Raw genomic sequence first — 24,951 nt, 5'->3', positions numbered from 1 at the left:
TTTCTGGCGACGACTCCTTCCACATTTTTCAACGCCTTTCAACCATTCCACTGTCAAAACATTCCTCTTATTCAGGACAAAAAAACAAGTTGTTTTTTGAACTGTATAAATTCCCGGTTTTCCCGAAATGTTTGGGAAATTTTTGTGGAACTTTGAAGAAGTCCCACATTTTTCATCTGATTCAAACCGTTCCAACTTCAACACAATTCACATTCAAAGTGAATTGGCCATTTTTCAAACTTCCACCATTTCCCCATTTTTCACCCGATTCAAACCATTCCACTTTCAACACATTCCACTCATCCTGGACATTCAAGCCCTAATTTTTCCAAGTAAAAGAAAAAATCCAGGATTTTCCAGAATTCCTGGTTTTCCAAAGCCCTATTTTCACCCTTTTTTCGTCTGTATCAGGACAAAAAACCAAGTTGTTTTTTGAACTGTAAAAATTTCCGGATTTCCCGAAGGTCTCTAATTTTGGGGAAAATTACATTGAAATGAATGGGTTATTCTTCAAAGTTCCACAACTCCCACATTAGTCGTCTGATTCAAACTGTTCCAACTTCAAAATATTCAGCCTGTCCAGGACTTGTGTGCTCTACTTCAGCAACCACTAGGGGGCCCCGTAAAAGGTGGGAAAAAGGTGGATGCTGGGGGAGGATGAGTAAAAAAGACTGGGCTCCTATGGGGCAGAGGGCACAGACTAGGGCCGAGAAAAAACATTTGATAGCTGATAAGCACATGCACATTTTACATAGAAACCACAAGACTTGCAACAGGAGAGTTGGGGGCAGGCATCCAGTCCGAAGCTGCCAGTCACTAGGGGCGCTGCTGCGTTGTCCTTCACATCACGTGTGGTTAAGCGGTAGCAAAGGCATGGGGGGGGGGGGGTGTATGTGCGCATATGTAGCCATGGTCCATGGTGTGTTTGCGTTATGTCTGTGAGCCTGGAGTCGCTTTGCAGGCGGTGGCTAAGGATCAAAGTTTATCTGTTCAGGTGTTGTTGACATAGAAGGAGTTTGTTTTGTCTTCGCTGTCCTCGAAGGGGATCTTGAAGCAACCTTGCCACGTCGCAGCCAGGGAAAACAAGATTAGAACGGTTGTGTTTGAGCGAGTGAAAACTTTTAATTCTTAATTGTCTATTTCTGGTCCTCATATTCCTGCAGGGTAGACGGTCAGATGTTACCAAGTCTGAGTGTCCCCATTTCTGCCCGCATCCTCCCATCATTCGTGGCAGCTTCGGGGTACCTTGAATGGCTGCCGGCATCTTCCAATTTTTTGACACAGTACAATGCTTACTCCGATCAGCAGGTGTCCTGGTATCATGATTCCCAACATTCTTGACTGAAAGGGTGGCAGGTGGCACTCGGCTCCTCCCAGGAGTCCTCCGAGTGTCCAGCAACAATTGTTCCGACAGGACAGGCAGGTTCCACATTTTACATAGAAACCACAAGACTTGCAACAGGAGGGTTGGGGGCAGGCATCCAGTCCGAAGCTGCCAGTCACTAGGGGCGCTGCTGCGTTGTCCTTTACATCACGTGGGGTTAAGCGGTAGCAAAGGCATGGGGTGGGAATGGGGGTATGTGCGCATATGTAGCCATGGTCCATGGTGTGTTTGCGTCAAGTCTGTAGGCCTGGAGTCGCTCTGTAGGCCGTGGCTAAGGATCAAAGTTTTTCTGTTCAGGTGTTGTTGACAGAGAAGGAGTTTGTTTCATATTCGCTGTCCTCGAAGGGGATCTTGAAGCGACCTTGCCACGTCGCAGCCAGGGAAAACAAGATTAGAACGGTTGTGTTTGAGCGAGTGAACATTTTTCATTCTTAATTGTCTATTTCTGGTCCCCAAATTCCTGCAGGGCAGACGGTCCGATGTTATCAAGTCTGCCCGCATCCTCTCATCATTCGTGGCAGCTTAGTGGCAGCCATTCAAGGTACGCACCTTGAATGACTGCCGGCATCTTCCAATGTTTTGACACAGTACAACGCTTACTCCAATCAGCAGGTGTCCTGGTATCATGATTCCCAACGTTCTCGACTGAAAGGGTGGCAGGTGGCACTCCGCTCCGCTCCCAGGAGTCCTCCGAGTGTCCAGCAACAACTGTTCCGACAGGACAGGCAGGTTCCCCTGATCCAGAGATCTTGTCAGCTTTGTTGAGAGGCCAGTTGATCAATTCCGTTGTTTAGATTTTGGAGAGCAGTGCAAAAAGAGGCAACAAGAACGTTAAAGGAGACAGGAAGCAAGCAGGGCAGACACGGAGAGGGGAGGGAGTGTGACCGTCTTTGTTAAGAGCCAAGAGAGAAAGCTTGAATATGTATTACTAGTTATGGGTCTGCTGCATTGCAAGCAGCCCATATTATTATTGCTCATACATCTAACTTTATTATTCTTGTTCCGCCCGTTTCTCTTACCGCCACTACGAGACGAACCGACCAACAAACCCCCACATATGTTATACCGTCGGAAAGGTCTCGTTCGCGCCGATGGCGAAAATTTGGATTGGGAACATTTCATGTTACCATGGCAATGCTATTAATGAAAAAACAAAAACACCCTTTGTTTAATACAAGACGAACCAGCCAACGAACCCCCACATATGTTTAACCGTCGGAAAGGTCTCGTTTGCGCCGATGGCGTACTTTAAATTGGAACCATTTAAAGTTACCATGGCGACGCTATTCAAGAATAAACAAAAAAGTGGGCCAATTGAATTGGAACGTACCTTTTATAATGGCGAATATTTCCAGCACACCTGCGAGATTACCTTCTCTTGTAGATCAGCCATTCTTTCACGTAGCTATGTGCTTAACGTCTCATTTTGTTCACACACTTGTCTACTTTAACCCTGGCTAAAAAGTTTTAATGTCCAATGTTTGGTTTTGGCTGGATGGCCATCAGAGTGAGGCGGGCGTCATCGGCCCGGCCTTCCCCCATTAAAGCGAATGGCTAACGCCCTAATTTTCTAGAGGCTGTAAACCCAGAATATTTGCTTTCTATTTGGTGAACTAGCTGTCCTCACGGCCACATCTTTAATGCCACCGCCATGTGTTTCGGTGAAAACGTTGACACACTTGTCCTCTCTCACAAAATGTCACTTTTATGAAGCTCATGTGTCCCACGTGGCTTTTGGTGGGCTTCAAAACCAAGAAAGTCAGCTAAATCTCTAATTGACACTTAATGTTAGAACTCGGCGCCAAAAAACACAAAAATTCTTATTTTCCTACTCCACATATCGGAAATCTAAGAACACCGGAACGTTCCCCAAAGCCTTGAGGCGCTCACGGTTTTCACGAAAAGTTGATATCTCAAAGCGTTTGCCCACAATCAGACATTGTTCGGCATGAGGTTTTTCATCATACATATACCTGTACTGCTGTCATTGCGTAATAGTGGCATGTTCATCTAATTACATGAAGCCCTTTGAAATCACGTGACAGCCCCTCCCCTCAGGTATTTTAGTCTGTTACAGGGTAAACACAGTTCTATGGGCACACAACATAGACAAACAGGGAGACAACACTACAAAAATCATGTTTTTTTCTATCTGCGAGCAAGTTTGCTAGCAGTTAACGCGCGCTAACTGCTTGAGAGAACGTTAGCATGCTAGCTTTTTTTTGCTAGCTTATCTCATATTACCATGCTGGCTTTTTTGCTACTTTCTATGTCCACACCAACAAATACTGCATTTTGGTATTTCTTCTTACCCAGTTATGTGCTAGCTTCTTAAAGTTAGCATGCTAGTATGCTAACATTGGCATTAGAACGTTTCCAGCTCATATTACACTTTTTTTTCTAATTCCGCAGCCATACACTTTATAACTTGGAATGTGACACTTATTAACTGTTAGCGTGCTAACTTTAGCATGCTAGCACGTTAACATTATAGTGCTTACTTTTTCGCTAACTTGACGTTTTTATTCTCTAATTACACAGCCATACACCTTACAGTTATATCATTTGGTATGTGACACATGCTAACCGTTAGCATGTTTATGTTTGCATGTCAGCATGCTAACATTAAAGTGCTAGCTTTTTGAGCTAATTTTGCAACCGTTTACCCTAGAGACAAATAACTTGGTATGTGACAGCTGTTAACTATTAGTGTGCTGACGTTAGCATGTTAGCATGCTAACAATAAAGTGTTAACTTTTTTTCTAACTTTACACTTTTTTCTCTAATTCCGCAGCCATATCTAACAGTCATCATCCATCCATTTTCTACCGCTTATTCCTTTCGGGGTCGCGGGGGGCACTGGAGCCTATCTCAGCTACAATCGGGCGGAAGGCGGGGTACACCCTGGACAAGTCGCCACCTCATTGCAGGGCCAACACAGATAGACAGACAACATTCACACTCACATTCACACACTAGGTCATATACCTTAGTATTTGAAACATGCTAACTGTATGCTTGTTTACGTTAGCATGTTAGTATGCTAACATTAAAGTGCTAGCTTTTTGAGCTAATCCCGCAACCGTTTACCTTACAGTCATATAACTTGGTATGTGATACCTGTTAACTGCTAGCATGCTTATTTTAGCATGCTAACCCTAAAGTGCTAACTTTTTTAGCTATGTGTACTTTCTTTTTTTTTTCTTCCTGTAACTCCCCAGCCATACACCTTAGAGCAGGGGTCACCAACGCGGTGCCCGCGGGCACCAGGTAGCCCGTTAGGACCAGATGAGTAGCCCGCTGGCCTGTTCTAAAAATAGCTCAAATAGCAGCACTTAAAGAGCTGCCTCTATTTTTTAAATTTTATTTATTTACTAGCAAGCTGGTCTCTCTTTGCCTGACATTTTTAATTCTAAGAGAGACAAAACTCAAATAGAATTTGAAAATCCAAGAAAATATTTTAAAGACTTGGTCTTCACTTGTTTAAATAAATTCTTTAATGTTTTACTTTGCTTCTTATAACTTTCAGAAAGACAATTTTAGAGAAAAAATAAAACCTTAAAAATTATTTTAGGATTTTTAAACACATATACCTTTTTACCTTTTAAATTCCTTCCTCTTCTTTCCTGACAATTTAAATCAATGTTCAGGTAAATGTATTTTTATTGTAAAGAATAATAAATAAATTTTAATTTAATTCTTCATTTTAGCTTCTGTTTTTTCCACGAAGAATATTTGTGTAATATTTCTTCAAACTTATTATGATTAAAATTCAAAAAAATTATTCTGGCAAATCTAGAAAATCTGTAGAATCAAATTTAAATCTTTTTTCAAAGTCTTTTGAATTTCTTTTAAAATTTTTGTTCTGGAAAATGTAGAAGAAATAATGATTTGTCTTTGTTTGGTCCAATTTGTTATATATTCTAACAAAGTGTAGATTGGATTTTAACCTTTTCAAAACATGTCATCAAAATTCTAAAATTAATCTTAATCAGGAAAAATTACTAATGATGTTCCATAAATTATTTTTTTAATTTTTTCAAAAAAGATTCGAATTAGCTAGTTTTTCTCTTCTTTTTTTCGGTTGAATTTTGAATTTTAAAGAGTCGAAATTGAAGATAAACTATGTTTCAAAATTAATTGTCATTTTTTTCGTGTTTTCTCCTCTTTTAAACCGATTAATTAAGTGTAAATATCATTAATTATTAATAATAACATAGAGTTAAAGGTAAATTGAGCAAATTGGCTATTTCTGGCAATTTATTTAAGTGTATCAAACTGGTAGCCCTTCGCATTAATCAGTACCCAAGAAGTAGCTCTTGGTTTCAAAAAGGTTGGTGACCCCTGCCTTAGAGTCATATAACTTGGTATGTGACACATGCTAACTACTATTATGGTCACGCTAGCTTGCGTGCATGCTAACATTGGCGTGCTAACATTTTGAGCTAGTTTTGTTACCGTTTACCCCAGAGTCATATTACTTGGTATAGATAGATAGATAGTACTTTATTGATTCCCTCGGGAAAATTAAAAGTATGTGCCACTTGTTAACTTTTAGCATGCAAATGATAGCGTGCTAGCTAGCTAACTTAAACATGCAAACTTTTTCATCTACTTTTACACTTTTTTTCTCTGTTTCCGGAGCCATACACCTTACAGCCGTGTTAATTGACGTGGGTGACATGCTATCTGTTAGAATGCCACATTTGTTAGCTGTTAGCATTTTAATGTGTGCATGCTAATGTTTTAAGCTAGCTCTTTAGTTCATTTTGTACAGTTACACCTAAAACTCATGGATTCAGACACTCTGCACCATCTAATAAGTACGGCGGCTTTCGGCGAACCCCCGGCCAGAGGTCCAGGGCACAGAGAGCAGGCCCATCAACATTTTTTAGTTATACTTACAGTACTATGAGCTCTGAGAATGTGCTTTCTTGCCATGGCCTTCGTACTTTGACCTTCTATAACCAGCGATATGTGCTCTCTGTCACAGCGGAGTCCATGGTGCAGGTGAACGGCAAACCCAGCTGCTGCTTCTTCAAGTTCAGCCCCAAACTGATGTTCACCAAGGTGCTGAAGGCCCAGCTGTGGGTGTACCTGCGCCCGCTGCAGCAGACCTCCACCGTCTACCTGCAGATCCTGCGGCTCAAGCCCATCACGGAGCAGGGCAGCCGCCACATCCGCATCCGCTCCCTGAAGATCGAGCTCAACTCCCGGGTGGGCCACTGGCAGAGCATCGACTTCAAGCATGTGCTGCAGAACTGGTTCAAGCAACCGCACACCAACTGGGGGATCGACATCAACGCCTTCGACGAGAGCGGCAACGACCTGGCTGTTACCTCGCTGCGACCCGGGGAGGAGGGGCTGGTAAGGACCCTTGGACCACTCTTTGCCATTGTCTTATTTTCATGGGGCTTGGAAAATGGTACATTTTCACCAAATTCCAATAAAACCGGGTCTTCTCATGATCCGATTCGAGTACTTGTTCAGAAACTTTGGTGTGCGGTGAAAGCACAAACCACACCGGTCGTTTTTTTTAATGAAGTTCCTGGAATTTCATGCGGCGTTCATGGTGTGGAATGTTTCAGTTGTGCTAATTCTCATCTCGAAATGAGCACATGAATTGGAGCAGGACTCGTAGGACCTTCATTTATGTCATGTCAACTCTTTAATGGAGCGAACTCTCCTGGCACCAGGTGGTCTCCTCCAGCCAATCACCATTGATGAAATGATCCAGTCCCATGAAAATACAGCACAGTACATTTTTACCATTACACTCATCTGAACTTGAGGCAAAAACAAAAAATATACAAAAATACATACGGACTCTAAAAATATTGTAGTTTTTCACTGCATTCTCTAATCTACTTCTAGATCTTCTATAATTAATACAGACTCAGGAGTGTAGGGTTGTCCCAATACCAATATTTTAGTACCTGTACCAAAATGTGTTTCGATACTTTTCGGTACTTTTCTAAATAAGGCGGACCACAAAAAATGTCATTATTGTCTTTATTTTTAAAAAAAAATCTTAGGGTACATTAAACATATGTTTATTATTGCAATTTAGTCCTTAAATAAAATAGTGAACATACTAGACAACTTGTCTTTTAGTAGTAAGTAAACAAACAAAGTCCCCTAATTAGTCTGCTGACGTATGCAGTAACATATTGTGTCATTTATATTCTATTATTTTGTCAACATTATGATTGACAAACTGTAAAAATGTATTATAAATCTACTTGTTCATTTACTGTTAATATCTGCGTATGTTCTGTTTCAACATGTTCTATCTACACTTCTGTTAAAATGTAATAATCACTTATTCTTCTCTTCTTAGATAACTTACATTAGTTTTGGATGATACCACACATTCAGGTATTGATCCGATACCAAGTAGTTACAGGATCATACATTGGTCATATTCAAAGTCCTCATGTGTGCAGGGACGTATTTCCTGACTTTATCAACATAATATGAATTTTAAATAAAGAAAAAAAGATTTTGTGACGATTAAAAATATCGATGACTTGATACGCTCTTGTGTTTGGTATCATTACAGTGGATGTCAGGTGTAGATCCACCCATGGCATTTGTTTACATTCAGGGGTGCTAGCTTGCTGTTAGCGGTAAGCTATTGTATCCTCCTATGGTGTGTAGTGAAGCATGTTTAGCTATGCCTCGTCCTCCAGTGATAATATTACTTGTAAGATACTCACTTTATTTGATTTAAAAGTAGCTCAAACACTGCCGACTGCGGATGGACGTTAGCTGCTAGCTAGCTAGACATGTCTTAAAGCACCTCTGCTTGAGGGTGTTTCAGTGTTATAACTTCACTTTTATCTTTACTTTTTAGGCCAAAATGCGTCCATTCTCCTTTTTCTGTCTACACACTGTGTCTGCTTGTAAGTACTCCGTGTGTGTGCGCTGCCCAACATGCTCCTCTGCTCGCAAAACCAGCAATGTCACGACGTGACGACAACGTGCCGTCATGCAGTCAACCGGTACTTTCAAACAGAGTATAGTACCGTCTTTGATTCATTAGTACCGTGATACTATACTAGTATCGGTATACCGTACAACCCTACAGGAGTGTCAAACTGCATGTCATTGAGGGCCACATGATCGCATGTGTAACAGCGTAGAATATATGCATGTCATTATTAGATATAGTTTACGTACAAAGTAAAAACATTTGTACATTTTAGAGTAAAAAACTGGCAACAGACAACAGAAAAACGGTACCACAGTTCTTTTTCAATTCCAGCAACTGAGCTGTCAGTTTTGTTTTTTTTACGTAAAAAGGATGCAATACCGTTTTTCCATGGACATACACTGTAAAAACAACCGCCATAGATTTAGCGACATAATTTTACCATAAAAAACAATGCTAGAGTTTTTCAATTTACAGTAATATGTGGTAAAAACTACGGTAAAATCTATTGTAATTTTTACAGCGTACAATTTGATGGATAACTTGCTTTGAAATCATAAGTCAGGCTGATATTGAAGTATTTATTTTTACTTTGACAAAGAAAGTTGGTGGAAAAGTATGATAGTAAAATATTTGTTGACATATTACACAGGTGTCAAACTCAAAGCCCGGGGGCCAAATCTGGCCTGCCACATTATTTTATGTGACACGTGAAAGCCTGGAAATAATTTGCGTTAATAAAATGCTTAATTTTTTCTTACTAAATATATTTGTTCTTTCCCTTTTGACATTAAAAATCATGTACTGCATGCAATTGCATATCATTTAAAATATTATATTATCATGTATTCCAAAAATATTTTTTGTTAAAATAAAGATAAATACTGTACTTAAATAGCTGCTTGACTTATGATTTCAAAACAAATTATCAATCAAATTGTAGACTGTAAAATTGACAATTGTTTGTTCGGTTAAATTCCACCGACTGAGTTCTTTCTTTACCAGAAAATCAACTTTGGAACTGTTTTTTTCCATATACAGTAAGACACTGAAGCATTAAAAAACAAACAAAAAAACATTAAAACAAGATTTTACGGTTAAAAACAACAACTGGCAACTCTGTTGCTTGAATTTTACAAAAACAGTGATTTTGTTTCTCCATTCCATTACATTTATACATTTTTTTTTATATGCTGTAAAAAACAACAACACTGCCTTTACTGTGAAATTCTGGCGACTGAGCTGCCAATTTTAAAGTGAAATTTTAATTATTTATTTTTTTTGCAGCTTATGTAAAAAAATATATTGTTAATGTGTTGTATATATACATGTATATTCATACTCATTTTTAAAATCGGCCCTCTGAGGGCAACCATAACTGCCATGTGGCCTTCAATGAAAACCAGTTTGACACCCCTGCCATATTGGATACTATTAAAGTTCAAAAGGTGCTTTCTTTTTCCATCATAATGGAAAAGACAAATATATTTAGTAAGAAAAGATAAAGTACTTTATTGACGCATATTATGTCCACGCGTTTGCGGGCCAGATTTGGCCGCCGGGCCTTGAGTTTGACACCAGTGAGCTAACAACTCCAAAATAAATGTATACAAAAATCCTATAGTCATCACATAAGAGACTAGTGTTGGGCGGTATAGCTCGGTTGGTAGAGTGGCCGTGCCAGCAACTTGAAGGTTGCAGGTTCGATCCCCGCTTCCACCATCCTAGTCACTGCCGTTGTGTCCTTGGGCAAGGCACTTTACCCACCTGCTCCCAGTGCCACCCACACTGGATTAAATGTAATTTAGATATTGGGTTTCACTATGTAAAGCGCTTTGAGTCACTAGAGAAAAAGCGCTATATAAATACAATTCACTTCACTGTCTGAATCTTGTTTATACTGCCCTCCAGTGGCCAGAAAAACACAAGTCATTCTTCTGTGTTGAATGCATGAAATTAAACCCACTTTTTGGATTTAAGGTTATTTTTTTCTGAATTTAAAGCAAACATTTTTAGTTTTTTTTTAACTATCAGTGATCAAACTCAGAAATGATCATCATATTCAAGGAAGTGAAAAAAATAGACCAATCAGAAATGGACTAAGAAGGTTTAAAATGAGCTCGAGTAATGATGCTCACACCACTACAAGGTCTCATTTGGGTGGGATATCAGCGGTTACCTCTGGTGTTTTGGTCCAAAAAGCTCTGTCCTCGGACTACGCAACAGTGTCCCTGGTTATCTGGGAAGCAAAAATGGAAAGGATCCAAAACGGTTCCGAAAAAACAAAACAAGCAAAGAGGAAAAAGAAGAAAGATTCCCCGGATCCACCGGGACTTTAGTTCTGTCAACAAGATTTCTAAAGGCCAAAAGTGGTCTCACCCCGCTGGCCTCCTGAGTTGACGTGGTTTTCTTCATGCGTCACGTGAACTTCTGGAGTCCGGCTGGAGGAGCCAGGCTTTGCTATTCTTTCTCACTAAATACACTTCAAAGCAATAATGGTCAGCAGTCTTCATGACCATGTGGACTCAACAACAGAACTTCATGACCACGATATGAGCCAGTCAAGGTATGAGGTCTCCGTGGACAACCGTGGTTATGTTGCATCATCAACATAACCTTTTCAAGGAAACGACTGTCTTACAAACGGCTTGTTTTCTGGGAAAACGTGTAGACTGTGTCCATTTGTAACGTAATACAGTACAGGAGTACCTTGGTTTTTGTCAGTAATCTGTGTCCATTTGTAACGTAGTACAGTATAGTAGTACATTGGTTTTTGTCACTAATCTGTGTCCCTTTGTAACGTAGTACAGTACAGTAGTACCTTGGTTTTTGTCAGTAATCTGTGTCCCTTTGTAATGTAGTACCTTGGTTTTTGTCTGTAATCTGTATCAATTTGTAACGTAGTACAGTACAGTAGTACCTTGGTTTTTGTCAGTAATCTGTGTCCCCTTGTAATGTAGTACAGTACAGTAGTATCTTAGTTTTTGTCAGTAATCTGTGTCCATTTGTAACGTGGTACAGTCCAGTAGTACTTTGGTTTTTGTCAGTCATCTGTGTCCCTTTGTAACGTAGTACAGTACAGTAGTACCTTAGTTTTTGTCAGTAATCTCTGTCCATTTGTAACGTAGTACAGTACAGTACTACCTTGGTTTTTGTCAGTAATCTGTGTCCATTTGTAACGTAGTACAGTACAGTAGTACCTTAGTTTTTGGCAGTAATCTGTGTCCATTTGTAATGTAGTACAGTACAGTAGTACCATGGTGTTTGTCAGTAATATGTGTCCATTTGTAACATAGTACATTACAGTAGTACCTTGGTTTTTGTCTGTAATCTGTATCAATTTGTAACGTAGTACAGTACAGTAGTACCATTGTGTTTGTCAGTAATATGTGTCCATTTGTAACATAGTACAGTACAGTAGTACCTTTGTTTTTGTCAGTAATCTGTGTCCATTTGTAACGTAGTACAGTACAGTAGTACCTTGGTTTTTGTCAGTAATCTGTGTCCCTTTGTAACGTAGTACCTTGGTTTTTGTCAGTTATCTGTATCCATTTGTAACGTAGTACAGTACAGTAGTACCATGGTGTTTGTCAGTAATCTCTGTCCATTTGTAACGTAGTACAGTACAGTAGTACCTTGGTTTTTGTCAGTAATCTGTGTCCATTTGTAATGTAGTACAGTACAGTGGTATCTTACTTTTTGTCATTAATCTGTGTCCATTTGTAACGTGGTACAGTACAGTACTACCTTGTTTTTGTCAGTAATCTGTGTCCATTTGTAACGTAGTACAGTACAGTAGTACCTTAGTTTTTGTCAGTAATCCGTGTCCCTTTGTAACGTAGTACCTTGGTTTTTGTCAGTAATCTGTGTCCCCTTGTAACGTAGTACAGTACAGTAGTACATTAGTTTTTGGCAGTAATCTGTGTCCATTTGTAACGTAGTACAGTACAGTAGTACCATGGTGTTTGTCAGTAATATGTGTCCAGTTGTAACATAGTACAGTACAGTAGTACCTTGGTTTTTGTCAGTAATCTGTGTCCATTTGTAACATAGTACAGTACAGTTGTACCTTGGTTTTTGTCAGTAATCTGTGTCCCTTTGTAACGTGGTACCTTGTTTTTTGTCAGTAATCTGTATCCATTTGTAACGTAGAACAGTACAGTAGTACCATGGTGTTTGTCAGTAATCTGTGTCCATTTGTAATGTAGTACAGTACAGTAGTACCCTGGTTTTTGTCAGTAATCTGTGTCCCCTTGTAATGTAGTACAGTACAGTAGTATCTTAGTTTTTGTCAGTAACTGTGTCCATTTGTAACGTGGTACAGTCCAGTAGTACTTTGGGTTTTGTCAGTCATCTGTGTCCCTTTGTAACGTAGTACAGTAGAGTAGTACCTTGGTTTTTGTCAGTAATCTCTGTCCATTTGTAACGTAGTACAGTACAGTACTACCTTGGTTTTTGTCAGTAATCTGTGTCCATTTGTAACGTAGTACAGTACAGTAGTACCTTAGTTTTGGGCAGTAATCTGTGTCCATTTGTAATGTAGTACAGTACAGTAGTACCATGGTGTTTGTCAGTAATATGTGTCCATTTGAAACATAGTACATTACAGTAGTACCTTGGTTTTTGTCAGTAATCTGTGTCCATTTGTAACGTAGTACAGTACAGTAGTACCTTGGTTTTTGTCAGTAATCTGTGTCCCTTTGTAACGTAGTACCTTGGTTTTTGTCAGTAATCCGTATCCATTTGTAACGTAGTACAGTACAGTAATACCATGGTGTTTGTCAGTAATCTCTGTCCATTTGTAACGTAGTACAGTACAGTAATACCTTGGTTTTTGTCAGTAATCTGTGTCCATTTGTAATGTAGTACAGTACAGTGGTATCTTAGTTTTTGTCAGTAATCTGTGTCCATTTGTAACGTGGTACAGTCCAGTAGTACTTTGGGTTTTGTCAGTCATCTGTGTCCCTTTGTAACGTAGTACAGTAGAGTAGTACCTTGGTTTTTGTCAGTAATCTGTGTCCATTTGTAACGTAGTACAGTAAGTACTACCTTGTTTTTGTCAGTAATCTATGTGTCCATTTGTAACGTAGTACAGTACAGTAGTACCTTAGTTTTTGTCAGTAATCCATGTCCCTTTGTAATGTAGTACCTTGGTTTTTGTCAGTAATCTGTGTCCCCTTGTAACGTAGTACAGTACAGTAGTACATTAGTTTTTGGCAGTAATCTGTGTCCATTTGTAATGTAGTACAGTACAGTAGTACCATGGTGTTTGTCAGTAATATGTGTCCATTTGTAACGTAGTACAGTACAGTAGTACCTTGGTTTTTGTCAGTAATCTGTGTCCCTTTGTAACGTAGTACCTTGTTTTTTGTCAGTAATCTGTATCCATTTGTAATGTAGAAAAGTACAGTAGTACCATGGTGTTTGTCAGTATTCTGTGTCCATTTGTAATGTAGTACAGTACAGTAGTACCTTGGTTTTTGTCAGTAATCTGTGTCCCCTTGTAATGTTGTACAGTACAGTAGTATCTTAGTTTTTGTCAGTAATCTGTGTCCATTTGTAACGTGGTACAGTCCAGTAGTACTTTGGTTTTTGTCAGTCATCTGTGTCCCTTTGTAACGTAGTACAGTACAGTAGTACCTTAGTTTTTGTCAGTAATCTCTGTCCATTTGTAACGTAGTACAGTACAGTACTACCTTGGTTTTTGTCAGTAATCTGTGTCCCTTTGTAACATAGTACAGTACAGTAGTACCTTAGTTTTTGTCAGTAATCCGTGTCCCTTTGTAACGTAGTACCTTGATTTTTGTCAGTAATCTGTGTCCCCTTGTAATGTAGTACAGTACAGTAGTATCTTAGTTTTTGTCAGTAATCTGTGTCCATTTGTAACGTGGTACAGTCCAGTAGTACTTTGGTTTTTGTCAGTCATCTGTGTCCCTTTGTAACGTAGTACAGTACAGTAGTACCTTAGTTTTTGTCAGTAATCCGTGTCCCTTTGTAACGTAGTACCTTGGTTTTTGTCAGTAATCTGTGTCCCCTTGTAACGTAGTACAGTACAGTAGTACCTTGGTTTTTGTCAGTAATCTGTGTCCCCTTGTAACGTAGTACAGTACAGTAGTACCTTAGTTTTTGTCAGTAATCTGTGTCCATTTGTAACGTAGTACAGTACAGTAGTACCTTAGTTTTTGTCAGTAATCTGTGTCCATTTGTAACATAGTACAGTACAGTAGTACCTTGGTTTTTGTCAGTAATCCGTGTCCATTTGTAACGTAGTACAGTACAGTAGTACCTTGGTTTTTGTCAGTAATCTGTGTCCCCTTGTCACCTAGTACAGTACAGTAGTACCTTAGTTTTTGTCAGTAATCTGTGTCCATTTGTAAGGTGGTACAGTACAGTAGTACCTTAGTTTTTGTCAGTAATCTGTGTCCATTTGTAACATAGTACAGTACAGTAGTACCATGGTGTTTGTCAGTCATCTGTGTCCATTTGTAACGTAGTACAGTCCAGTAGTACTTTGGTTTTTGTCAGTAATCTGTTCCAGGAGTCCTGACACTTGCTAGTATCTTTGTGGTTTACTTACAACCAAGTATTAGTGATATTTTTATTATAAATATTAACAAGTATTAGTGATATTGTTATTATAAATATGAACATGTATTAGTGATATTGTTAATATAAATATTAACAAGTATTGGTGATATTTTTATTGTAAATATTAACAAGTATTGGTGATAGTGTTATTATAAATATTAACAAGTATTTGTGATATTGTTATTATAAATATTAACAAGTATTAGTGATAGTGTTATTATAAATATTAACAAGAATTATTGATATTGTTATTATAAATGTTAACAAGTATTATTGATATTGTTATTATAAATATTAACAAGTATTAGTGATATTGTTATTGTAAGTGCTAAACAGTGTTGGGTTAGTTACTGAAAACCAGTAACTAGTTAGAGTTACTAGTTACTTCATTTCAAAAGTAACTCAGTTACTAACTCAGTTACTTACACCTAAAAGTAATGCGTTACTGTGAAAAGTAACTATTTAGTTACTTATATATATATATATATATATATATATATATATTTTTTTTTTTTTTTTTTTTTTTAAGGCCCCCCTTAATGCCTTTTTAGCCTTCATTTCAGTACTGTTATTGCACTGGAGAATAATACAATCTGTTGATCAACTTGACATGCATTTGCATCACTGAACTCTGCTAAGCAATGTGGTCTACATACAACACACAAAGACAAAGATGTTTCAAAGGGCCAATTTGTTTCAGGCTAGAACAAATTTACAAAACTATTTTAAATAGCTGCAACATAACATACATAAGTATCCATCCATCCATCCTTCTTCTTTCGCTTATCCGAGGTCGGGTCGCGGGGGCAGCAGCCTAAGCAGGGAAGCCCAGACTTCCCTCTCCCCAGCCACTTCGTCCAGCTCTTCCCGGGGGATCCCGAGGCGTTCCCAGGCCAGCCGGGAGACATAGTCTTCCCAACGTGTCCTGGGTATTCCCTGTGGCCTCCTACCGGTTGGACGTGCCCTAAACACCTCCCTAGGGAGGCATTCGGGTGGCATCCTGACCAGATGCCCGAACAACCTCATCTGGCTCCTCTCGATGTGGAGGAGCAGCAGCTTTACTTTAAGCTCCTCCCGGATGACAGAGCTTCTCACCCTATCTCTAAGGGAGAGCCCCGCCACCCGGCGGAGGAAACTCATTTCGGCTGCTTGTACCCGTGATCTTGTCCTTTCGGTCATAACCCAAAGCTCATGACCATAGGTGAGGATGGGAACTATTAGTAGATGGGTAAATTGAGAGCTTTGCCTTCCGGCTCAGCTCCTTCTTCACCACAACAGATCGATACAGCGTCTGCATTACTGAAGACGCCGCACCGATCCGCCTGTCGAGCTCACGATCCACTCTTCCCTCACTCGTGAACAAGACTCCAAGGTACTTGAACTCCTCCACTTGGGGCAGGGTCTCCTCCCCAACCCGGAGATGGCACTCCACCCTTTTCCGGGCGAGAACCATGAACTTGGACTTGGAGGTGCTGATTCTCATCCCAGTCGCTTCACACTCAGCTGCGAACCGATCCAGTGAGAGCTGAAGATCCGGGCCAGATGAAGCCATCATGACCACATCATCTGCAAAAAGCAGAGACCTAATCCCGCAGCCACCAAACCGGATCCCCTCAACGCCTTGACTGCGCCTAGAAATTCTGTCCATAAAAGTTATGAACAGAATCGATGACGAAGGGCAGCCTTGGCGGAGTCCAACCCTCACTGGAAACGTGTCCGACTAACTGCCGGCAATGCGGACCAAGCTCTGACACTGATCGTACAGGGAGCGGACCGCCACAATCAGACAGTCGGATACCCCATACTCTCTGAGCACTCCTCACAGGACTTCCCGAAGGACACGGTCGAATGCCTTCTCCAAGTCCACAAAGCACATGTAGACTGGTTGGGCAAACTCCCATGCACCCTCAAGGACCCTGCCGAGCGTATAGAGCTGGTCCACAGTTCCACGACCAGGACGAAAACCACACTGTTCCTCCTGAATCCGAGGTTCGACTATCCGGCTTAGCCTCCTCTCCTGTACACCTGAATAGACCTTACCGGGAAGGCTGAGGAGTGTGATCCCACGATAGTTAGAACACACCCTCCGTTTCCCTTTTTAAAGAGAGGAACCACCCCGGTCTGCCAATTCAGAGGTACCGCCCCCGATGTCCACGCGATGCTGCAGAGTCTTGTCAACCAAGACAGCCCCACAGCATCCAGAGCCTTAAGGAACTCCGGGCGGATCTCATCTACCCCCGAGGCCATACATAAGTTACAAACAGCAAAATAACAGCATAGCTGCAGAGGTGGGTAGAGTAGCCAGAAATTGTACTCAAGTAAGAGTACTGTTACTTTAGAGATTTATTTTCTCAAGTAAAAGTAAGGAGTAGTCACCCAAGTATTTACTTGAGTAAAAGTAAAAAGTATGTTGTGAAAAAACTACTCAAGTACTGAGTAACTGATGAGTAACCTGTTCGTTTAATGATGACGGCAACAAATAATGCACAAAAACATTAAAATAGCAATGAGCAAATTCAGAGCCAGGAATATCTCTTAAGCAACTAAAACTTAGACTTAGACTTCCTTTTTATTGTCATTCAAATTTGAACTTTACAGCAGTGGTCCCCAACCACCGGGCCACGGCCCGGTACCGGTCCGTGGACCGATTGGTACCGGGCCGCACAAGAAATTTTAAAAAATTATTAAATCAACATAAAAAACACAATATATACATTATATATCAATATAGATCAATATAGTCTGCAGGGATACAGTCCGTAAGCACACATGATTGTATTTCTTTATGACAAAAAATAAATAAATAAATACCATAACTCCTCTCCCCCCCGGTCCGTGGGACAAATTTTCAAGCGTTGACCGGTCCGCAGCTACAAAAAGGTTGGGGACCACTGCTTTACAGTACAGATAAGAACGACATTTCGTTGCATTAGCTCATGGTAGTGCAGGATAAAAAGCAATAAGGTGCAGATATAAATAAATAAATAGGTTACTGTACAGATAAATATATTGCACTTTTTCATATGCATCCACGTTTATGGATGTATGTTGTATTGTCTTTTTTATTCCAGCGAGTTAATCCATTTTGGGGGGAGTTGAGGGGATAATTATGATGCGTTCAAGAGCAAACAATAATATATATTAAATAATAATACATTAACATAAAAAAAATGAAGGCAAATTGAGCCACAATAACTTAACAGCACCATAGGCTCAGTAGGCAGAGATTACAAAGGAAAATAAAAAGTTAGCCTTTACGCAAACCATAAACTGATAGGTGTGGGCTGCATCTGGGAACACACTGATTGGTGTTTCTATGCATGTGTGTGTGTGTGTGTGTGTGTGTGTGTGTGTGTGTGTGTGTGTGTGTGTGTGTGTGTGTGTGTGTGTGTGTGTGTGTGTGTGTGTGTGTGTGTGTGTGTGTGTGTGTGTGTATGAGGCTGCAGTACGTTAATAAATGTCCCCACACGATGTACAGTGATTCATAGCAGGGAAGCTAACATAAGCCAAAATATCTACTAACATTACTTACCGCGATGTGCTTTGTTGAGTTCATGTAAGCTTAAGCTTGTTAATCATGTGACCGCCTGGCTCTGTTTGATTGGTGAAACGGAGTCCAACGTCACCAGTGACTGCATCTGATTGGTGAAACGGAGTCAAACGTCACTAGTGACTGCATCTGATTGGTGAAACGCAGGCATGCGATAGATCCTACTTTGAAGGTCTGTTTGACAAACCAAAACAAACAAAGCGTGCATTAACATAAGATAAAAATCAGTAGTGAGTAGCGAGCTGAATGTAGATAAATGGAGCGGAGTAAAAGTAGCGTTTGTTCTCTACAAATATACTCAAGTAAAAGTAAAAGTATGTTGCATTAAAACTTCTCTTAGAAGTACAATTTATCCCAAAAGTTACTCAAGTAGATGTAACGGAGTAAATGTAGCGCGTTACTACCCACCTCTGCATAGCTGTAAACCAAGGAAGGCACACACTACATACACAAAGCCGAACCAGGCGTTTTTTTCTCTCAAGGAATTCTGAAATAAAATCATGTCTGAAGCCCAGAACACTCTACACATTTCCCCAGTTTTAGTTTAGAGATAAGGAAATATTGGCCTGGCCCACTAGCATCCCTCTTTATGTTTGTGAACTTTATAGTCTATACATTTAGAGTGAAGTGAAAATCAAACACTCTGGAAGTCTAGAATTAAAGAGCAACAGTATATAAGACAATTGACAGAGTGTGTGTACCTTCAGTGTTGAATGATGAGCAGAGGCAGAGTTTGAAGTGTTTTCTTTAGCTCGCTTTCCATTTTTATGTACTCACTGTCCAGGTGCCATTTGACGCCCGGTATCATGCTAATTAGCTGCCTGAAAGCGGGGGACTCCACTGTAGAAATAGCCTGCATGTCTTCTAGCACACACGCTGCAATGGCTCTATCAATGTTGTCCTGGCTAGCAGTGCCTCGTTAAAATCCAGTCGCTGTTGCTTAGGAGGTGAAGTGTGTCTCTCTTTACTAGCTTCGTCGAAGCATGTTGCTTTTGTAGCTGTTTCAGCAGATATTAATTGCTAGGATAGGATCTTTGATCCAAGACACAACTTGCATTTACAAACCCTGTTTCCATATGAGTTGGGAAATTGTGTTGGATGTAAATATAAACGGAATACAATGATTTGCAAACCATTTTCAACCCATATTCAGTTGAATATGCTACAAAGACAACATATTTGATGTTCAAACAGATAAACTTTTTTTTTTTTGCAAATAATCATTAACTTTAGAATTTGATGCCAGCAACACGTGACAAAGAAGTTGGGAAAGGTGGCTATAAATACTGATTTCCTGGCCCGCCTGCAGTCCAGACCTGTCTCCCATCGAAAATGTGTGGCGCATTATGAAGCGTGAAATACGACAGCGGAGACCCCGGACTGTTGAACGACTGAAGCTCTACATAAAACAAGAATGGGAAAGAATTCCACTTTCAAAGCTTCAACAATTAGTTTCCTCAGTTCCCAATCGTTTATTGAGTGTTGTTAAAAGAAATGGTGATGTAACACAGTGGTGAACATGCCCTTTCCCAACCACTTTAGCACGTGTTGCAGCCATAAAATTCTAAGTCAATTATTATTTGCCAAAAAAAAATAAGTTTATGAGTTTTAACATCAAATATCTTGTCATTGTAGTGCATTCAATTGAATATGGGTTGAAAAGGATTTGCAAATCATTGTATTCTGTTTATATTTACATCTAACACAATTTCCTAACTCATATGGAAACGGGGTTTGTAACTAAAATGTTCTTTTCTTTGTGGTCAACAAAAGAAAAGTAGTGAGAATATCTCCATGTTAAGAAACTTGGCTTCGGCTTTGCGATGATGTCTTGTTAGTAAACACAGACATGCCCCCTCCCACACACACACATACACACACACAGAGCGCGCCTCTTCTCCGTCGCCTCTTTTGCAGCGCTCCAATAAAACACACTCAGATCTTCTCAGTTTCTAGCCGATACTACATAAAAAATAACGTAAAATAACGCAGTAACGCATCATGTAGTAATGGTAACTGAGTTACTGAATATAAAAAATAACGTGTTAGATTACTATTTACCGCCGAAAGTAACGGCGTTACAGTAACACGTTAGTCCCAACACTGGTGCTAACGCAGACAAACTATAGCGGCGACTTAATTACTTTCTGTGAGCCGATGTTGAAATCATTGAGTATTCTGCTGCTTCCTCGCTTCCTTTCTCCCTGTAAGTTTATGGTAGATGATAAATCATGCCTCTCACCTGGAAAGTAGATGGATGAGGATTTAATCCGACAAGTTGGGAGACCATGACAGCCATTTAGGACCGGGAACTGGTGAGGACGACACGGTAAAAGCTTGGTGTGGTGTGGATGTTTATTGAAGGACTTTATAGGCGGAATTGAACAGCTACCATAAGCTCCATTGTAAGCAGACTTTCCATCAAATGTATTTCAAAATATCACATTAAATATGGGACGGGATTCCAGGGATTCGAATATGGCTGTTTATCAGGGTATAAAGTCAATTGGGACAAATGTGAAATATTACCACTTAATAAACACTGCAAGAAATCACAAGTTAAGAACTCCAAAATTAGGTTTGGTTTTGAAATTATATTGCATTATTATGGTATTGTTGTGTATAGTTTTCATTAAAAAAAATTAAAAAAAATAAAAATAAAAAATCGTTTTTGAATCGAGAATCGTGTTGAATTGAAAAAAAAATCGATTTTGAATCGAATCGTGACCCCAAGAATCGATTCTGAATCGAATCGTGGGACACCCAAATATTCCCAGCCCTAAAAAAAAAAAAAAAAAAAAGATTCCCAGCCCTAATAGTTATATAGATATATATCTATATCTGAACCGTGACCTCTAAACCGAGGTACGTACCGAACCGAAATTTTTGTGTACCGTTACACCCCTAATATACATATATATATATATATATATATATATATATATATATATATATATATATATATATATATATATATATATATATATATATATATACATATATATATATATATATATATATATATATATATATATATATATATATATATATATATATATATATATATATATATATATATACATAAATATAGATACATACAGTACATACATACATACATATATCTATATATATATATCTTTATATATATATCTATATATATATATATATATATATATATATATATATATATATATATATATATATATATATATATATATATATATATATATATATAAAGATATATATATAGATATATGTATGTATGTATGTACTGTATGTACCGGTATCTATATTTATGTATATATATGTATATATATATATATATATATATATATATATATATATATATATATATATATATATATATATATATATATATATATATATATATATTAGGGGTGTAACGGTACACAAAAATTTCGGTTCGGTACGTACCTCGGTTTAGAGTAGGGATGATGTTTGATAAGAAATTATCGAGTTCGAGCCTATTATCGAATCCTATTATCGAATCCTCTTATCGAACCGATTCCTTATCGATTCTCTTATCGAGTCCAGATAGGTTGTTGTATATGGAAAAAAACACACAATATTTGGTTTAACAAAAGCTCACTTTTATTATATAAGAAAAAAATAAAATCTAATAAATTAATAAATATTGACTGTTGTTACCCAAAGTATATTAAGTGGGATTTTTCAGAAAAACAAATATATACAGTAACACAAAAACAACCTGTCTCTGTGATCACTATAGGTGTATAAATAATAATATAGTGTTAAATAAAATCAGTCCCTTGGGCACAAAACTGAAAATAATACAGCTCTCCACAAAGTGCACTTCTGCTGCTATTTGACATAACTGTTTGTTATGATGCTTTGACATTTTTGCACTTTATTTCTTTATTGAAAGAAAATTCTATGAAGAGAAAAGTTGTTTGCAAATGTGGTTACAATGCTAAACAATGAAAAGTTAAAGCTAAAAAAATAAATACACTTTATTGAGTTAACATTATTTCTTTATAGGGGGAAAAATTTGATATTATGAGCTAGGAATATAACAAATACACTACCCAGCATGCAACGGGAGTGACGAGCATGCGCGGTAGCCCCAAAAAGTGTTGTTGCATGTCGTCTCACTCGGCAGCTAAGACGTCAAGAACTCAGCCAACACGCCTCGTCTGCATTATTTATAATTAGACAGACAACACATATACAGTGTGATTTTGTTTTGTTTACAAGGAAAGAAAAGCAAAAGTTAAAAAAGGGAGATGTCATATATGTATGTGCTGCTATAAGAACGTTGCGACAGCTGCCGTAAAGGAGGTGCGTTGCTAGCCTGGTTGCTATGTTTCCGGTTGGTCGTAAAAGTGTTGGTCATGTGTTTGTACCCTGCTCAAATCTCTCAGTAAAGTTATTCATTGGATTATACCTTTTGTTTTTAACTTTATTACACCTTGGAGCACTTTTTCCGGCCCCTGCTTTCCCTATCTGCGCCTAATGACTGAGCTATGTGACGTAATTTCTTGTGATTTCTCACGGAGCATTTCTGGTCGGGACGGGATTCCAGGGATTCGAATAAAGAACCAACTCTTTTTCTTTACTATAGTGGTCTCGATAACGGGTACCGGTTATCAAAAAGGGATACGAGTCCGAGGACTCGGTTCTTTTCTTATCGAACAACCGGGAAAACCGGTTTCGAGTATCATCCCTAGTTTAGAGGTCACGGTTCGGTTCATTTTCGGTACAGTAAAAAAAAAAATATATATATATATATATAAATTGTTTGGTTATTTATTTACCAAATTTGTAAACAATGGCTTTATCCTTTTAACATTATATATATATATATATATATATATATATATATATATATATATATATATATATATATATATATATATATATATATATATATATATATATATATATATATATATATATATATTTAACCCTGGTGACTTTCACTCAGTCTTCATGTTTTTTGCAAATCTGTTTATCCACATTGTCTGCAGAAAGAGCAGACCTGCTTGCAGTTACAATGTCTCCAGCTGTGGAAAATACCCTTTCGCTGGGCATGGAAGGAGCAGGTATGGCGAGGTAGTGCCTGGCTAACTTGGCAGTAAGAGGATATATGGGCTCATTGTTCTTACACCATAGAAGTGGGTAAAATTCTAGTTTTTAATGCAATATGGTCTTAAATCTGCTGCTATAAAAACACCAACGGCATTTGTGTTTGCTTTTGCCCTGCCTGACTCGCCGAGGAGAGGCTGCTTAAATGCAGTGTTTGCACGACGCCCGTCTTTCTCTTCGTTGAAGCGATGTTCACTTGGGGGTGGTGCTGCTTCAAATGGGTTAGCATGTTTGACGTGTTGGCAGAAGCATACCCTACTGCTGCTGAACAATGTCGGCAAACCACTTTCGTTTTGTCCGCCTCTCGTCCTCCATTGTTGTATCGCACCGCGAAGCCGAAGTGTTCCCAAACAGGAGATCTTAACGAGGCAAGAGGGTCTTTCAGCTCTGGCTTTTATATGTTGTCGTAGCCTCGGCTGACCATATTCTGAAATCCCAAAAAGAGGACACATATATGCGTGCCAAGGCGGGCAGCACGCCAAGGCAGGGACTAGGTGCAAATTTGTCAATGATACTCAAACTTGCTTTATAAATAATATATTTATTTAAATAAAGCATTTTTTCTCCTCTGTTGACAGCAGTGTTGGCGCTAGGAATTTTCAAAATGGGGTCCCACAGTAAATTTTTGGGGTCCCACTTTTTTGTAAGCGTTTTGAAAAAAAAAGATAAACGTATGCATTATCCTGTTATATCTCACATTCTATATTGTGTTTTGGAAAAAGCTTGTCATAAACGTTACTTAATTCATTAAAAAAAAAAAAAAAAAAAAATTGTATACATATGTAAATGTATTCAGTTATAAACATTCATTCACTTTCTTCTTTCCTTCATGGATCTAAACTTTACCACTGTTGGTAGTTTTTTCTCTGTTTTTATTTAATAAGTTGTAGGTGTATTTATTTCAGTCTAAAAGTGTAAAAAGTGTTTTGCTTCATGAAATGATGATAATGGTGTGCCAGGGCATACATACATTTTATATTTAACGTTTAAATCTCTGGAGTCTACATCAACTTCAGATCTATACCTTATTTCAAAATGTTTTAGTTTTTTTATGTTGTTTTTTTGTTTGTTTGTTTTCTGCCTTTTTTTGTCAAACAAAACTATGTTTATAATGGCAAACACACAAAATATGCAAAATCTTCCACCAAAAATATTTTTCTAAGTGGAATATTTGATGTGAAGTAATCGGAACCTTGGATAGGTCAATAATTCATAATAACATTGATTTTGATTCAACATTATGTTTTGAGCAATGACAGTTTGAAAGAAAAAAAAAACAGCTTTGTTTTATTAGTACGGAGTACGGAGCCCCTAAAGGGACATGGGAATTTTTTTTTTTTTAGACATGTATCTCGTGGCCACGAGAAA

At 38.5% G+C, this 24,951-nt stretch overlaps 1 protein-coding gene across 2 annotated transcripts in view; it reads left to right on the top strand.

The window, feature by feature from the left end:
- The first annotated feature begins 1,994 nt into the window (after nucleotides 1-1,994).
- LOC133660811 (growth/differentiation factor 11-like) overlaps nucleotides 1,995-24,951 on the top strand; it is a 48,775-nt gene continuing 25,818 nt past the window's right edge. For both annotated transcript variants that reach the window (XM_062064383.1, XM_062064382.1), the window contains exons 1-2: nucleotides 1,995-2,109; nucleotides 6,378-6,751. In XM_062064383.1, coding sequence (XP_061920367.1) covers nucleotides 6,386-6,751 — 366 coding nt within the window. In that variant the 5' untranslated portion in view covers nucleotides 1,995-2,109; nucleotides 6,378-6,385. The remainder of the gene's footprint in view (nucleotides 2,110-6,377; nucleotides 6,752-24,951) is intronic.

This window comes from Entelurus aequoreus, linkage group LG01 (assembly GCF_033978785.1).
Source record: "Entelurus aequoreus isolate RoL-2023_Sb linkage group LG01, RoL_Eaeq_v1.1, whole genome shotgun sequence".
Lineage (NCBI taxonomy): Eukaryota > Metazoa > Chordata > Actinopteri > Syngnathiformes > Syngnathidae > Entelurus > Entelurus aequoreus.
This window is presented reverse-complemented; position numbering and strand designations above follow the sequence as displayed.